Source organism: Peromyscus eremicus, chromosome 6, assembly GCF_949786415.1.
Source record: "Peromyscus eremicus chromosome 6, PerEre_H2_v1, whole genome shotgun sequence".
Classification (NCBI taxonomy): domain Eukaryota; kingdom Metazoa; phylum Chordata; class Mammalia; order Rodentia; family Cricetidae; genus Peromyscus; species Peromyscus eremicus.
The window spans coordinates 125,584,603-125,603,073 of NC_081421.1; the positions used below are offsets into that span (position 1 = coordinate 125,584,603).

The following is an 18,471-nucleotide window of genomic DNA, read 5'->3' on the forward strand; positions in this document are numbered from 1 at the left end:
GCTAAGTGAATGAAGATTGAAACAACCTCTGCTAAGAAGGCAGACACTTTCTGCCACATGGACACCGGGGATTGGGACTGCTCAGTGGCAGCTTAACAATCTTTGGGGAAGTAAGTTATGGGGAGAGAGGAAGTTGGGGTGCATCCTAAATACAGTAGAGACTGGAGTGACACACCTACAATTTCAATGTGCATTCACACAGCACATGTTGAATGCTTGTTAAGGTGCTCACTGAGACCAGCTAGGTTTCTGATGCTGTCTATCTACAGATTTCCTCAGATGTTGTAGCTGCTGCTTGGGGGCCACACTGTGAGCACCAAGTGTGTACTCACTTGCCTCATTATGGATGCCATGTGGATCCTGACACACTACCCAGGAAGTAGTTTGTGGTGTCACATGGGGGATCAGTGTGAGAGCAGCCCTCTGGATCTCACTACAGCAGCTCAGGAGGATTGAAAAGCCAGTCTGACCCAGGCTCAAACCATGGCACTGCTGTTTACTAGCTGCAAAGCCTCCAGCAGGCCTTTCATCCTTTCTGCCTTTAGCCTGCTTGTTGGTGGAGTGCTGATCGATGGTTCTTACCTTGTGGAAGAGCCTTGGTTGTCAGTGTTATGACTTGCCTACAAAAAATTCACAATGTCTGAACCACAGTTAGTGATAAAAGCACACAATATATCTTCTCCTCCATGGTTTGGTCAGTTTGATATTACCATCAGTGGGCATAACATAGCTATCCACCACTTATCTCTCCTAGAGCTGAGGCAATGCCCAGCTCTACTGAGGGAGCAGTTATAACACTCACTGACTGGGAAGGAAACACTCGATCATGATCAGGAAACAAAACAGATTTCATTTGCTCACTGTCTTTTTGAAAGAGAATACCCAGCATGGAAAATATCCACTCATGAATTTTTCAGACTTATTTGCAATTGAGACCCTTCACACATCTGCTCGTTAATACAGGCATCCAGCTAATGTCACAGATATTAACAGCGGATGCCATCCTTTCTCCTGTGGCTAATACAGGAACTGTTTCCTTCCTGGGCCCACAATGTTTTCTGATAGCTTTAATCACTGTTGCTTAAGTAGAAAAAAAATACAGGATCCCATAGATTCTAAAGAGATAAGAAACAAAGCCCCTTTAAAATAAACATCCTTTTTAAATACAAGCAAGTGAAAGAAGAAAACTGTCACTGTTGCTATTCTACAGGGGTTAGAATCAGTCCATACAGAAGACACGAAAGGTGAAAAGAAAGAGAATCTATGGAAAATTAAAGCTGTTGCTCTGTGCTGTGCCATTGTGCGAGCGACTTCAAAAATCCATTTGGAAATCATGGCTCTTGTATCGTAGTCATTACCGAGACACTAGCATCACCCACTTATTACTGCAAACATAGCAACAGTTGCCATGTGAGCAAGAGATCTGCAACACAAACAGTGGAGACGGTGGCGCTGGGCGGGGCCGCTAGAGTCAGGGCTGAGGCTCAGAGCACAGTGCCACCTGTCCGGGTTTAATTAGGCTGGCTGTTCTCTTTGGTCCCTGTGTTGTGCCCTGTCAGGCATTTCAGGAGAACAGAAGCAGTCTCAAAAAGCGGCATTTTGGATTAAATCTTCCATCGGTGGCACACAAAACAGAACCAAAGGCAGAATCTTGCTTTGATGTGCACAAGGGTAGACCCGTAGCCAGGTTTTCTCTTCATTGACGGGAATGAAACCCTCACTCCCTCTTGTCATTAGAAAGTCAGTCCACTTGTTGCTGTCACAATATGTCATTCCATCTAATTGAAAACGGAGAAGTCTGTCACCATTTACTTAGCAGTTCGCCTCTGGCAAATCTTCACAGGTTCCCTTCATGTGGCTGGGAATTAGTTAATTAGTATTACAAAATGCATCACGAGGAACAGGCCCTTCAGGTTACCAAGGAGGCCCTTTAGGGCTGCTAACTAGCTTGCTGTGGGACAGGGAAGAGCAGGAATGAGTGGCAGAGCAGCCCAGCTGAGGAGGCATCGCTGTTCTCTCTCAAGTGAGCTGTTGTAACCTAAATGTGTCACTTTCTCACTCTTTTCATGCAAATCTTTTATGTGTGGCAATAAATCCTGGTCCTTACAGCTTTCTTTTTAAGAGGTACCAATTTTACACACACTGGGGTTTTCTCCCATCTTCACTTTTATTAATTTCCCATTCTCCCAGCACTTCTGAACAGAATATTTTGTTTGATATTCTTTCTTTGACATTTTTCACAGAGAAAGGTTGTTTCAATCTAAGGGTGGTTTTTAAAAGTCAGGGACAGGATTGACATTTTTCATACGCTTCTTAACTTTGAGCTGTATGCCGTTTTTTAGGTGGGGATTCTCCAATCTCTCTTGGCTGCACGCCCTGCAGTGCACTCACTGATAGCCAGATGGCACTAGTGAGCAAGCCACCCCACAAAGGAGACTAGCAGGGCCGGTCGGGTTCTCACCAGCAAGGGGAGGCACGCGGGCGCCCTGTCTCACTGTGGCAGAGCAGAAGCACAGAGCACCTTGGGCAGTAGTTGGCTCTGTGGGGTCTTTATTTCACTTCTGAATCTGGGAATTGTTGGCAAATATCACTGTGGTGCTTTGCAGACATGACACCCAGACTGCACTGAATGAAGAGTATTTATGAAAACATTAAGTGGCTTTTACAATACGAATGAATTTCTAGATTTTTGAACCTTCATGGAAATGCTTTTAACATCTGCTCTCCTTAGTTTTTGTTTTACGCTTGTGTTTATGCACGGGTGTGTCCTTTTGTGTTTGTGCCTTTCTCTGTGTATGCGTCTTTGCGTGTGGAAGTGCCACTGTCCGCATGTGGAGGTCAGAGGACAATCTTGAATTTGAGTCCTCATTTATACTTAGTTTGAGTATCCTTTGCTGTTTGCAGTTGCCGGTTGCACACTGCACACTTAGGAAGATTCTCCTGCCTTCACCACCGTCTCTCCTTAAGAGCAGAGTGATTGCAGATATGCACTTGGCTTCTGGCTTTTATGTGGGTTCTGAGGATACAAAACCAGATACTCATGTTACTGACCAGCTCTCGCCTCCCTTGTACTTTATTGGACATGAGGCTCATAGCAAGGAGGCGTTCAGACCTACACAGCAGCATGCATGGCTACAGGTTTCCTTCTTAGCCCCGCACTCCAAGAAACCAGAAACTTTTCTGCTTCTGTTAATTAGGAAAATTCACAGACAACTAAAACATATTTGAACATAGAAAGAAAAAGGTAAAGGGGCAGCTGACAGACATGCCGGTACCTGCTGGGATTCTGACTTCTCTGCGACATTTGTAGTTTTTCACTTCAGATCCTTAATGAGCTGAGTGACTGACCTTGAGCAAGTGAGTGCTATAAAAATTATATACTCCAGAGATGACAAATATCCAGGAAAAAATTGCCTTGCCCCTAGATTTAGGCGAGTAACATCTTACCCCCCTCATTCTACAGCAGTGGAGTGGCAGCTTCACCGAGGCACATATCCAGACAGTTCTTCCTCTTGGCACAGTGAGCCTGGCTGAAGGACTGTCAAGGCAATAACAAGATGCTTAAATAAGCATTGGGCCTCCACGAGAAAGCTCATTAGCTGTACTCTCAATCAGCCATCTTGGAGTAAGCCAATGACCATTTGGAAAGTCGATGACACCATCTTCTTGTTGTTTTCTCAGATTTGTAAATCTCAGTGTGATTCATATGTAACATCAGTTTTGGGTCTTGAACCCCCATTGTGTCTATGAATGAGAAAGGACAGTGCCTTCATTCCCAAGAGTGAAAAACGTTCGAAGATCATTACCAGAAAGTCAGGTTTTTTTTTCTTGCATTAAGTGTCAGCCTAAAGATTGTTGTTGTTTTTAGTCCAGAGAATGTGAGTGTTGTAGAGTGCTTGCTATAACAGAGAACATTCTAGTGAATGTGAGAAGAAGCCTACTGTGACAAAACCTCAATTCAATGAGGAAATTACATTACAGTACAATTATCTTCTAAACTAGTCCACATGTGCCCTTCTGGTTGTCAAATTCTTAGAATTTGTACTTCTGGTTATATGTCCTGATTAGAGCTTGCTGCTTTTCCAAGTGTCCAGGGAGGCTGGCTGATTTGGAGAGAGATGATTGAGGAAGATGGAGAGACGGGGTTAGTCCTGGCATGCTGGAAAGCGAGGATGGGAGTGTGGCTTTTTGCTCCAGTTGAATCTACAGGCAGCAGATCACAGTCTGTCCCTAGGAGGTAAAATTAAGCAAGGTGGCCAGTGTCAGAGTTAGTCAGAGAGGAGGGAATTTCTCTGTCAGCAAAAGAAGTGTAGACTCAGTACCCAAGTGCCCAAGGTTCCCTTGGATCTGGCGGACTCGTCAGTGGGAGTCCGTTCAGCACCTCGGACAGCTCCTTGTAGGTTGTCAGGGATCCTGTGCTTGGCTCTTATGCTTCTTTTTTTGTTTGTTTGTTTTAATTTTATAATTTAATTTAATTTTACATATCAGCCACAGATTCCCTTGTCCTCCCTCCTGCCACCCCCGCCCCACCCTCCTCCCTGCCAATCCACCCCCCCCCCCATTCCCATCTCCTCTAGGGCAAGGTCTCCCCTGGGGATTCAGCTCAGCCTGGTAGATTCAGTCCAGGCAGGTCCAGTCCCCTCCTCCCAGGCTGAGCAAAGTGTTTCAGCATAGGCCCCAGGCTCCAAACAGCCAGCTCATGCACTAAGGACAGGTCCTGGTCCTACTGCCTGGGGCCCTCCCAAACAGTTCAAGCTAATCAACTGTCTCACTTATCCAGAGGGCCTGATCCAGTTGGGGGCTCCTCAGCTATTGGTTCATAGTTCATGTGTTTCCACTAGTTTGGCTATTTGTCCCTGTGCTTTTTCTAATCATGGTCTCAACATCTCTCACTCATACAATCCCTCCTCTTTCTCGCCGATTGGACTCCCGGAGTTCCATCAACATGCTCAGCTATGTTCATAGCAGCATTGTTTATAATAGCTGGAACCTGGAACCAACCTAGATGCCCTTCAACTGAAGAATGGATAAATAAAATGTGGTACATATACACAATGGAGTACTACTCAGCAGAGAAAAACAATGACATCATGAGGTTTGCAGGCAAATGGATGGATCTAGAAAAAATCATCCTGAGTGGGGTAACCCAGACTCAGAAAGACAAACATGGTATGGGCTCTTTTGCTTCTTGAAAGCAGTTTGAGCCTGTTGGCCAACTTTAGTCTTGAGACACAGGCCCAGGTTCCAACATTAACTTATTTTTCTGCTGTTTAATAGTTTCATATCCATTATTTAAAACTGTGTGAGTCTCAATTTGTTTTCCTTGAAGAATGGGAACTGTCAGCAATACTTCACAAGATTGTGATTAGATGCCATTATCTTTATGGGAGGCAGCCGTGTTCACCCATTCCACAGTAGGTATTTAGTACTTATCTTGTGCTGGACACTATTCTAAGAATTCAGTACAGCAACAAAAGGAGAGCTGCTTATGAACACAAAATGCTTACAATCTAGGCAGATGTGAACAGAAAAGCAAATGGCTGGTTTCTTTTACCTGAAGTTCTCATATTGATTCTCAATTGGCCTCAAAGCAGAATTTTCATGGGCTTTGTGTGGCAGACACAACACTGACCCAAGCAAGGTAGGAGGTCAGATGATAAACACCTTTAAAAAGCTACAGTCCTGGAGCTAGAAAGATGTCTCAGAAATACTACTCTTCCAGAGGACCTGAGCTAAGTTCCCAGCACCCAGGTTGGGCAGTTTACAACCAACTGTAACTCCATCTCCAGGGCTCCAATGCCCCTTTTCAGCTTCTTTGGGAACCTGCACATACATGTTATCCACTCAAAATGACACACACATACACACACACACACAGACACAGACACACACATATACATATATACACACACAAATAAAAAATAAATAAAAATCTCTAGAATCCTCAGGAGGAAACTAAGGTTGAGAAAATTAGGAAACATAAAATCCACTGTACACAAGAGATTCAAAACCTGAGTGCCCTATTTTGCCCTGGGTTCCAGGCAGCATGAAAAGAAAAAACAAATATAGCCCAAGGCACCATCATCACACATATAGAAACATTAGAACAGGCTCATGAGCAATAATCCTGGGTGCTAGTGTCCCAAGATGACAAAAGAGTGAACCAGTTCATCTGTGAGGTGTCCCACCCAAAACAAGAGGAAGAGAGAAAGAAGCCATAAGCTTTACTGCTCATAACAGAACTAAGAAGTCCAAAGGCAGGAGAGATGGTGCAGGCAGGAAGGCCGCAGAACCAGCAATGCAACTAGAACATAAAGACTGAAGATGGAAAGTCTGGGTAGAGAGCATAAAATGCACACTTTAAGGGAAAAAGAGTAAACTTATATAGAAGGGAAAATGCCTTTCAAAACTGCCTGACAAAATTTTAAACAACAACAAATATAATAGAAAGAAGTAAAAAAGGAATTAAGTTGCAAATAGACAGAAAGACAGACAGAGCTATTCAGAGAATTAATAAGATTTAAGTGTAAAAAAATTATTTGGGTATAGCAGAGAGATAAGGGGTGGAAATTACGCCCTCCCACAAAGACACACAGGCACACTTGATTTACTCACAAAGGCAGTAGACCTTTGCACTTGCACATCTTTCTGACACATATATGTGTGTGTGTATATACCATACTCTATTTGCATATATGTGTTCTAATTAGGTGTATTTTAAATACACTTGATGATATACATCTAATGAGGGTTTTCAAAGAGCATAAAGATAAGGTAAAGCAATGTTTTCTGATAGCTGAGAATCATCTAGAATTTCTGCAAGCTACAGAGACTCAACTTCTGGAACCCAGCAAACATAAGTAAGAGAAATAACACTAAACTATCATAACATTACAAGAGTGAGACACCAAAGACAAGGAAAAGCTTCAAGGTTAGTTAGGAAGGACAGATTGGAAACAAAAGACAGCTAACAAGATTTATAGGTAAAATGTTAATAGTAACAGGAACCTGCCAACTCCCCAAATCCCGCATCCACAGAATATCTGTCTCTAAAGAGAGAAGGAAAGGAAGAGTCCCACATCTGGAATAATACATCCACTTCTGTTACATTAAAACAAAGTTTAAGATGCATCTGAGGAAGGAAAACAGGACCAGAAGACAGATGTGACAGGTCAGAGCCATGAATTATAAAAAGTAAAACTGGCTAAGTTTAAAGAAACCACAGATTCACAAACAGTATCCAAGTGGGGAATTCCAAAAATTACAGTGAAACAAAAACATTGAAAAGTAAATATGATGGTGTGAAGGTAAGGTGGCAGAGAAATGGCTCAGCGGGTCAGGGTTCACACTGCTCTTCAAGAGGACACAGGTTCAGTTCCCAACAACTACATCCGGCAACTCACAGCCAGTAACTTCATCTCCAAGGGAATCTGACGGCCTCTTGTGGCTACCCCAGGCAACAGCACTCATGTGTGCATAACCTCCCACCCTGCCCTACGTGCAAACACATAATTAATATTATATTTATATAAAACTAGATGGAATGATTTATAATCATAATCAATCTATGGATTTTTGTCTTCTATGAGGGTAGTAAAAATAGAGATCATGATATACTCCATGGATTATATTAAAGTTCATCTAAATAAATGCAAAAATGTACTAACTGGATGGAAAAGGAGGCTCACTATGGGAAGGATGCCAGATCTGTCCATGCCAGTCTGTGAGTTCACCCACTGTACTCAAACTCTTTTCTGTGGTGGAAACATGCAAACTGTTGATAAAGTTAATATGGAATGGTGACAGCTAGAAGCAAAGAGGTAACAAAGAAGGAGCAGGTCTTAACAGGTAGAAGGACTCCTAATGATGCCACTGGCTCTGAGTTATTAAGGCCATCAGCTTTGACACAGGGATAGGAAAGTATTTCAAAGGAACAGAAGCAACTTCAACTAGACCTATGTAAATGAAGACCCCTAATGCAAGGAAAAAGAACTGCCATGGGTCATTTAGAGAAAGGGATGTCTATTCTTACCTGAACAGAGGGAGTGTGGCAGAGAGTGATGAATTTATAATCAACCATTCTCTCATGCTTCCAGCCTGTTTTTCTTGTCTCTTCAACTAAACTTTTCTTAGCCATGTCAGTGCAAGGCGATTTGTTTTTTAAAAAAGTCCCATGGTATGAATATGGCAGTTTCCCCTCTCACATCACATGAGGTAAGGGGCAATTATTGTCTTAATAGGAAGGTATTGTTGATTGAATGGGAAATGCACCCCCCATAGGCTCACATGTTTGAACATGTGGCCCACAGATGGTGGTGCTGTTTGAGAAGATCGTGGAACCTTTAGGAGGTAGAGCCTTGCCGCAGAAGTTGAGTGAACTAGTGGGGAGTAAGACATTATAGTGGGCAAGGTTAAAAATCAGTTAGTCTGGGGGGACAGATTAAGCATGTTGTATCTGTGGGATGTAGGGTCTATTATAGGACATCTATAGTGTGTTTTTTCAGGAAATTTTATGAAGGGTCATTTTTGTTTGTTTGTTTGTTTTTTGAGACAGGGTTTCTCTTTGTAGTTTTGGTGCCTGTCCTGGATCTCATTCTGTAGACCAGGCTGGCCTCAAACTCACAGAAATCTGCCTAGCTCTGCCTCCTGAGTGCGGGGATTAAAGGCGTGAGCCACCACTGCCCTGCTGAAGGGTCATTTTGAAGTTTATAGGATGACCCCAAATTCCAACATTTTGGCCCTAGCCAGTAGTACTTTTAGTCATAAAACTATAATAAATGCTTTATACAATTTTTGCAAACTAGAGTGTTAATGAGAAGAGGAGAATGAGACCACTCAGTTTAGAACCACTGGGATACAGGATGAAAACAAGTTAGCTAATGACATTAGCGTCTGGGATGGAACTCCACCCACTGTTGGAGGCGATGGAGAATCACTGATGGTTCCAAAGCTCTGCACAAGGAAGCACGTGCTAGTGCAGGAGGTGAGAGGTGTGTGGAAGGTAGAGCAGGAGAGAAGCTGAAGACATCAAAATGCTGGGAGAGGTTAAGGCTGGAAGTATGGACTGAGGTGCTCCCACCCAACACTGTGTGTGTGTGTGTGGGGGGGGGGTTGGGGGAGGACTGGAACCAGGAACCAGGTAAAAGTCATACATGGAGCAGACACAAGGAAGATGTAGGGCCATTTAAAACTACCTTGAGGAGGAAGCTGAAATTAACTGAGAGTTGACAAGGAAAAATGGTTGGGGTGAAGACATGATTAGGAGGCAAGGGAATAAATGAGAGGGGGAGAGAGAGGGAGGGGAGGTTACAGAGTGAAAGACCTGACCCATGTGTTCATTTCATAGAGCTATCATATTGCACAATTCCAGCATGCTAGGGAAATTATGTGTGAAGAGACTTTTATACATTATATTCACATTGTACAAGCTGAAATATTTTCTCAGCACACTAGGAAAGCTATTTAGAGGAGTCCTTGGATGGGCTCTTTTGTAGTGTGAGAGATTAATCCCAATGGTGTCTGTTCTAGAGCTTTGAATTCTGGGTCCCCAGTGTCTTCCCCTGGACAGCTAACTGTGTCGCAGTACTATTCTCGGAGCTCAGCCCCACACAAACACTAATTGGTTTTCGCATCTGAAAGGTTGTTCATCACTTTGTCATTTCTAAATTTAACATGATGTAATCCATGCACAATATGGGAGATTTCAGACCCCGTGGGAGGAGCAAGTGCCACATGTCAGGTTTCTAAATATATCTGGACACAAAATATTTAAAAAGAGGCAGAACTTCAAGAACGGCTTCCTTAATCTCAGATTTTAGTCGATTTGTGATTTTGGTCAGAATTAACGATTTCCATCAGAATTAGCGATTTCCCGTTTTTCACGGAGGAAATACCTGACACGACTTCCCACCTTGAAATTTGTTTTACTCAGGAAAAGATGATAACAACAACTAGAAACAAGCATCATGCAAACAGTGGAAACCTATACTAAACCAAGAGTTACCAAATTCCAGTCTTTTGGCAATTGGCATCATAACTAGCGTGTGTGTAAATACACTGATTAAATACATTGTTGAGAGGCGCAGGTCTATACATTACTGGGGACTACACACCAAGTTGTACACATTTTCCAGAACCACAGTGACACACACAACGTACATTATAGTCTCCTGTGTAATTGAGTTAGGTAGGAAGGCCAGGTCTGAGACTTACATGGCACAAGGACTCAATCATCCTTTAGAGAAGGCCATCTTGGTCAAATGTGGTGTTGGCAAAGTGTCCTCACCCATGTGTGCCAGCAGTTACATCTCCTCCCCATGGAGACCTGCAGGTTAGCACCACATCTCTCTTTAAGCGTCACCTGCTTTTCTGTGTTGGGGCTACCCAGAATCTTCAGGGTTTTCTGAAGCCTAGATGTCACCATGATGGGGTTTAATTGGCCCTAGGCACTGGTCCTTTGTGAGTGTCACAGATGATTCTAACCAGCAAAGTTGAGAACCACTGTAGGCAGCTGACCCTGGGGCCCTGCTGGCCGGAGTCCGTCAATTCCTGCCTCCTTGGGCTCTTTTACTTTGAGAGCTGACTGGCTACCCACCTTCCTTCTTCTGCCTTCATCACAAAAAGCTGGAAAAGCAGGCTTGCAGGGAGTCCTTGAATCCATTCCTGGATCAACTTCCAGAACAAACTGGGAGAAGTCCAGAAAATGCAAGCATTGGCAAAACATAACGAGCTTCTGGAACCCACTGCCTCCGGCGCCAGGGGAATTTAGAAAGCACAGTGAAGGCCCTTGTGGGAATCCAGCTCAGCCTCCTGCTTGTTTTCCATTCACTCAGGAGAGCTGCTTATACGTTCCCCAGTTTCTTCATCTGCAAAAACTGAAAGGTCTGCCTCTGAAAACTTAATTGCATGGCTATTCAAAGTATTTAAAACAGTGTCCAGCACTTCACAGGGGTTTCACGATGGCAGATATTTAAATAGAATAATGAAGAAACAGCCAGCGCCTGTTCACCGATTCCACTCTAAATTCATAGCAATCACCATATATTGAGCCAATTTATCCCATTTCCATTCTTTATCTGCTACACAAATATTTGTTACATAATGCCCTCATGTCAGTCAAACTGCAAGATAGTTGGGTGTAGTAATGCATAAAAAATACACAATTCTTTTCTTAACTCCTTGCATATTTTTACTAAATGCGTCACTAGGATATTTATATCATGGACCTCAAATAATTCACTTTGCTTTCTAGGGGTGGGACAATAAATAAACTAACCTTCAGTTCACCGATGCTGCAAATGGGGAACTAAGATGTTCAGGGAGGGAAAAAAAAAGCCAAAACAGAGTCCTACCACCACCACAGAGGGAAGAAAGAGGTAAAGAAGCTGCGGAGAACATGCGAGGGAGCTGCTCAAAGAAGCAGCCTGGGCTAGTGGCCTGTCTCCTCACCCTGTGTGCTGCTGTGCGTCATCTGCAGTAGCAGATCTGAATTCTGTGAATGAGTTTGCTTGTATCTGTCAAGCACTCACTGCTATTGTAGTGCCCCTCCTTGATTCTGCAGCTCAGCCTCCTAACTTCTGCCTCTACTGGACGATTCTCATGCGACTGTTGCAGAAATATCACGACCGGACTGCTCAGAGGATTGCTTGAAAAAACTACAAATGGAGGATATGAAACAGAGACACAACTGTAAGATGGTGATGTGTGTCAACCCAATCTAATGTGGGTCCTTATTAAACTGTACTGAAGATGGAAATCCAGCAACAAACAGTATTGGATACGCCTGGTTACCCATCAAAACTGCTCATACTTAATTCCAGAACATTCTTTAAATTAGAGCTGTCACGATTCAGCTGTCCATATTGTCATAGCTGTCTCTGAAACTCCTTCTTCAGACCAGGATTACAGGAACATCCGAAAAGGCACCATTAGCAGTTTGCAGGCAGTGTAAGACCCTTGCTAGTTCCCCCGAACCCTTTGCCACCTCGGTGCTGTGGAGACCTTTCTCAGTGGTAGAAGAGTGCAGTGAGTGGACATGTAACTGGGTCCATGTCCAGAAGTTCTTGGCTCCCGTAGGAGAGAGGTCCTCAGATCACTCATTTCTGGAGGCAAGTTCCAGATTCCAGGGTTTCCATCAGGTTCACAACTTCTGCCTTCTTGGTTCTAGTTTACAGCATGGGCCCTGCCAACCTTGCTCACATGAATGAACTCTGACTTCACCCAGTGTTCTTCCTCATGTGCTTAGTTAGACCAGTAACAGATGCTCATTCACCAAGAGCCAGACACATTCCTTCTTACTGGTGACCATGCAGTAAGTGCTGATTTTCTAGGTAACATTATTTTCTTATCTAGTAAGTAAACGCATTCTGGATCTGTGTCCTTCAGCCTGTGACTTTATAGTTCTCTCTGATGGTTGTTAAATGCATCTTGTCTCCTTGACACTGGGACTGTGTTCTGTGATTAGCTGATGCCAGAGGCTGAAACATGAGCAAAGGCTTGAAGCATGCATGTGAAGCTCCTGCTTTTGTTTGTAAGGAGAGCATGACACAGTTATTATGTTCTAATGTGCATCCGAGGAGGCTGAGACTCACAGAGCAGATCTGGCTACAATTGAGTCCACTGCCAAGTTCACCTAGAACCAGCCTACAGACAACTGAGCTTTAGAAGTGACTGCCAAGTTCACCCAGAACCACCCTATGGGCATCTGAGCTAGAAATGTCTAGGTATGGCTGTCGGTCCTGAATTTTGAGAAGGACAGTTGCACAGACATCTTAAAGCATAAGATGACTAACATAGCTCTCCTTGAATCTACAGTGAGGCTCAGAGACAAAATGCCTGCCTACAGGGAACTGAGCCATGTGAACAGGGAAGGCCACTAAGAGGAATACTGCTCAGCATGTTTCCTCTGATGAAGTTTAGATAACCTAAAATTAGCAATTTTAAAATGAGAATTTCAGTGGTATTTACTACATTAATACTGTTTTTTATTTATTTATTTATTTTTATTTTCAAGATAGGGTTTCTCTGTGTAGCTTTGCGCCTTTCCTGGATCTCACTCTGTAGACCAGGCTGACCTCGAACTCATAGAGATCAGCCTGACTCTGCCTCCCGAGTGCTGGGATTAAAGGTGTGTGCTACCACTGCCCAGCTAATACTGTTTTTATAAAGGGCACCTATAACTCTCAAATTTCATTGTCCAAAACAGAACTCATACCCATTGAGAAGTCCCTCCAAACTTCTCTCTCCTGTCAATTCTTGCCAACATCAATCTATTTTTGATTTTTTTCTTTTTTCATAGATTTACTTGTTGATATATAATAGATAATTTCTTTCCTCAAATTTATATGCTGAAGCTCCAATATCTCACATGGCTGCTCTGAAAATAGGGTCTCTGAGGAGGTAATTAAGACGAACCAGATCTGGGGGTGGAGTCTAGAGTCAGAAGAAGTGATGTTCTTTATAGAGGACCAGAACCCAATCATGCTGGCTCTCTGGTATCAGATTTCCCACCTGCACATCTGTAAGGAACCATATCCAGCTATTGAAGCCATTCAGTATTCAAATTGTGTGTGTGTGTGTGTGTGTGTGTGTGTGTGTGTGTGTGTGTGTCTAAGTTATTCACAAACCTATTCTATTTGGATCCTCATATTATGGAGGTCATATAAAACAGGGACTCTGTAGATATGTTTTCAAGGTTTATCCATATTTATTTCTTTTTATGGCTGAATAATGCTGTACTGCATGGTGCCTCCCAACAGGTTGTCTCTCCATCCTTTGGTGGACACTTGAGTTGGTCCCACTCTTTGGTTACTGTGAACAAGATGGCTATAAACATTTGTGTACAAGGTTTGTTTGAACACTGTTTCCAGTTTTGTGGGCTATATCCCAGGAGTGGAATTGCAGAGCTGTGAAGATTTGTGTGACTCTGGATGTCTGATGCTCCACAACCAAGACTGTTTCCAGGTTCATACATAGGAGTCCTTCCTTGAATTCCACAAAACCAGCCCAAAATAATTCAGTAATTTAGAACAACACTTCATCACTTTACAACAGACATGTCTCTTGATACCAGAGCTCACTGCTATTACTGATACCTTACAGAAGAAACTAAACTAAAGAAGGATTAAAATTTAAGTTTGTTTTCACCATGTAAGGAAAATGAAATCAAAACTCTCCTTCAGTGTTTTCCAGAGGGCCTTTCAGGCTCCTCTAGACAGCCATCATCCAAGTGACATTCTTGATCAGGAATTGAAATCTGGATTCACAGTAAGACCCTTGATGACAATGTCACTTACCTTTGGGACCAAGCAGCATAGGACCTTGCATTTAGGGCATATTCCAACTCAAAACGGCTCCTTAAAGCTGCCACGTGGCTCCGGCCAGGCCCTCCCCGGCTCACCAGGCAATCAGAGGAAGAGGAAGGCGACAGAGAACCACTGCTGTTACTTGAGGCAGGAGACATGAGCTGGATGGAGAAAGCATGAAAGGCCTGGTTTACTCACTCCAGCAGGAACCTGTACTGGAACTTTCTATTTGAGGGCTTTTTCTAGTTGAATTTCATTCATCTACATTTGCTTCTGGCTTTTCCCTTCAACCTCTGGTGATAAGACCTGCTTAGCTTGATCTACTTTTTGACCCATTTCTATTTTGCTAGCTGGTATTATCCTTATTTCCATCTTCCCCAAAACATAGTAAGCCCAAATTAAATTTATAAAATGTTATTTAGATGATTATTATTTGATGACCCAAAGATTCACCACATTCTTCACTGTAGTGATAAGATCCATGGCAAAACTCCTTTCAGTTGTAGTTAAATCTTTTCCCATGATACAACATGGGTTTACACACTTAGTTTCTTCTTCTGTTATGGTGATAAGATACTTTGTCAAAAGCGACTTAAGAGAGGAAGTTTTTGTTTTAGCTCACAGTTCAAAGTATAGTCCATCTTGGTGGGGAATTCGGGCAGCATGAGCTTAAAGCAGTTGTGAGATTTTACCCAGAATCAGGAAACAGTAATAATGCATTGTGGTGATATATTGTTTGTAATCTAGGAAATAAAGCTTGCCTGAAGATCAGAGGACAGAGCCAGCCACAGAATTAGCCATAGAGGTCAGGCAGTGGTGGCACACACCTTTAATCTTAGCACTTGGGAGGCAGAGGCAGAGATCCATCTGGATCTCTGTGAGTTCAAGGCCATGCTGGGCTACAAGAGAAACAGAGATAGGCAGTGGTGGTACACATCTTTAATTCCAGCACTAGGAAGATTGAGACAGGAAGTGATATGGCTGGGCAGAGAAAGGAATATAAGGCAGGAGGAGACAGGAACTCAGGCTTCTTTCTGGCTGAGGAGTTGATGAGGTGAGAGGTGGTGTCTGTGGCTTGCTCTGCTTCTCTGATCTCTCAGCTGTCACCCTGATATCTGGCTCCTGGTTTTTATTAGAAGACCATTTAGGATTCGTGCAACAGTGCACTCTGCTCGACTCACTTTCTCCACTTTATACCTTCTAGGATCTCAGTCCAGGGAAAGGTTTCATCCACAATTGAAATGGGTTTTCCCATATCAATTAACACAATCAAGATGATCAAGACAATCCCCCAGATACATGCCCAGACATCCATTTCCCAAGTGACTTTAGATCGTATCAAGCTGACAACAGCAACCATCATACAAACTTTTGTAAGAATACATCCATTTTGTAAGATGGAGCATGATTTGATATCTGGTAAATGGACCAATCTCATTGCTGACTGGTGGTCCTTAGGATCTTTGAAAATAGCCCTTGGGCTCATGGTAATTCTCTCAACCTCTTGGTAAAAATTCCTGGTTCCTTCAAATGCTCTTCATAATATAGAATTTCAACTTCTTCAGCATTCTGAAGACCCCCCACTATAATGCAAGTGGCAGTTTTCATTCTTCTTTAAAGACTGAGAGTTCAGTTGGGTCCTCTTTTGTTTGGTCATTTCAGAGCAGGGGCGGTCAGATCTTCTGTTCTGCCACAAGTGAGCCTCCTCATATTGTAGCTGCCCCTGGGCTTATTCTAGCACTAACACAGTGATCTGGAGACTGTGACCCTAGTCCATCCTTTTACTGTTTTTTCTACAGCTCTGGGAAGAACAGTATGTCATTCCTTTCAAATTTTTTCTTGTTAGACATGTGTATTATTTCCTTTTCCAAGATATTCTAGATTCTTGCCTTCAAATGTTTCCTAACTCTCTCAACATTGTCACATTTGCAATGTGACCAGCAGGTCTCCTTTGACCCTAGTGTCAGCCTGACTGAAAAATTAAATCCATAGCAGGGAAGATAGAGCCATATGGGATCCCACAAGACTGGATCATTAATTAGTGTTACCTGTCCAGTGAACTCTCTTTGCGTAAGGTGCTTTATCTTTTCTGCTAGGGGCGAGTGCCCCTGAAGTCCTGATCAATGTGACTAAACAAGCTTGTTTTACAGATCCTTTCATTTCCCCTGTTTGGGGGTGTCTTATTTAGGGTTTTGATTGCTGTAAGGTAACATCATCATCAAAAAGGAAGTTGGGGAGGAAAGGGTTTATTTGCCTTGTACTATTGTTGTCCATCATTGTTGCTGGCTCACAGCTGGGGTCCTGCTGTCTCTGCTCCCAGGGGCAGGGAGTGAGCAGACACAGAGTCAATGACACAGACTCTGGGAGTTGCAAGCAAGCTCTCATTTATTAAAGGGCTGAGGTTTATATATGTGGAGTTGTGGCAGGCTCTGCTCCTAGCTACTGTGGCATTTCTTGGTTGGCTCTGGGGCTGCATGTCATCAACATCCAATTTGGAGTTTATGGGTCAGGTTTCCTCTGGCCAGAGTGCTCTCTGCTCATGTCATGGCTCTTTGTTTGCTTGAGGCATGGCCCAGTGCTTTCAGCCTTACTCACCGTATATCACCCTTTTTATTTTATTTTGTGGCTGCTAGTGTCGGCCTTACTCACCTCACATCACTGAAGGAATTCAGGGTCAAGAACTCAAACAGGGCAGAAACCTGGAGACAGGAGTTGATGCAGAGGCCATGGATGGGTGCTGCTTACTGGCTTGCTACTCTTGGCTTGCTCAGCCTGCTTTCTCATAGAACCTAGGACCACCAGGCCAGGGATGGAACCATCTGCAATAGGCTGGGCCCTCCCCCATCAATCACTAATTAAGAAAATGCCTTACAGATGGATCTTATGGAGGCAGTTTTCTCAATTTAATTTCCTTTCAGATAACTCTAGTTTGTGTGTCAAGTTGACATAAGATGAGCCAGCACATGGGGTAATTCCTATTCCCATCGGATGATTTATAATCCTAGGCTAGGAACAACCTTGTCTGGTTGAACTCCAAGATTCACATGATAGGATACTTGGAGCTCAGACCCTGAAGGTGTCTTGTGACAGCCAAGTCCATCTAGAAGATGCTCTTGTCAGTAAGAGTCCTGCAACACAGGCACTACTCTCCCCATATCCATGACTTTCTGTATGTCAGGAGAAGAACGCCTCCTTCTCAGTGAAAGCCTTCCTCTCCAGCAGTTTCTGTGAAGAATGAGAGAGAATATCGAGTGCCTGCCATCCTGGAAGTATTTCCCAAAAGACCACACTCCAGGGGCTCTGAGCTGAGACGTATTTTAAGGAAGAAAATGTTTCTTGTGCTCGTCTTGATTTTGCTGTGCTGGCTCAGGTAGACATGTCTCGTTGTTTCGGCCCCTCTGCCTTCATGCGCACGGACCGCAGTCCTGTGTCCAGTCCTCTCCTCCTGCTATGTACATGGACCACAGTCCTGTGTACAGTCCTCTCCTCCTATGCCCACGGACCACAGTCCTGTGTCCAGTCCTCTCCTCTTCCTGTGCACACGGACCACAGTCCTGTGTCCAGTCCTCTCCTCCTCCTGTGCACACGGACCACAGTCCTGTGTCCAGTCCTCTCCTCCTCCTGTGCACACGGACCACAGTCCTGTGTCCAGTCCTCTCCTCCTCCTGTGCACACGGACCACAGTCCTGTGTACAGTCCTCTCCTCCTATGCCCATGGACCACAGTCCTGTGTCCAGTCCTCTCCTCCTCCTATGTGCACGGACCACAGTCCTGTGTACAGTCCTCCTTGATATGAAGGGAATTTTTTCCATTAGCCTGATCACCAGGATCTATCACTCTATGTCCTGTTAAGGCCATGCCATCCAGCGGATTTGTGAACTGTGTGAGATACTGCTTCCTTCCTCATTGAACACAAATGGACAATGGCATAGACTTCTAGCTGGCTCATCACTTGTGTACAAATTTGTAGAAAAAATGATTAAATATTTGCCTTCCAATATGTTTGTTATATCTATAATTTTAAAGATTTGTTTTATTTATTTGCCTGTGTGGTCTGTGGTGTGTGTATGTGTGTGTGTGTGTGTGTGTGTGTGTGTGTGTGTGTGTGTGTGTTCATGTGAGCCCATAGAGGCCAAAAATTTGTTGGATACCTTGTAGCTGGAGTTAC

At 43.6% G+C, this 18,471-nt stretch overlaps 1 protein-coding gene across 1 annotated transcript in view; it reads right to left on the minus strand.

Annotated features, from left to right (window-relative positions):
• Tnni3k (TNNI3 interacting kinase) overlaps positions 1–18,471 on the minus strand; it is a 265,004-nt gene that overhangs the window by 28,738 nt on the left and 217,795 nt on the right. Inside the window, exon 23 of the mRNA XM_059266495.1 lies at positions 14,295–14,464. Coding sequence (XP_059122478.1) covers positions 14,295–14,464 — 170 coding nt within the window. The remainder of the gene's footprint in view (positions 1–14,294; positions 14,465–18,471) is intronic.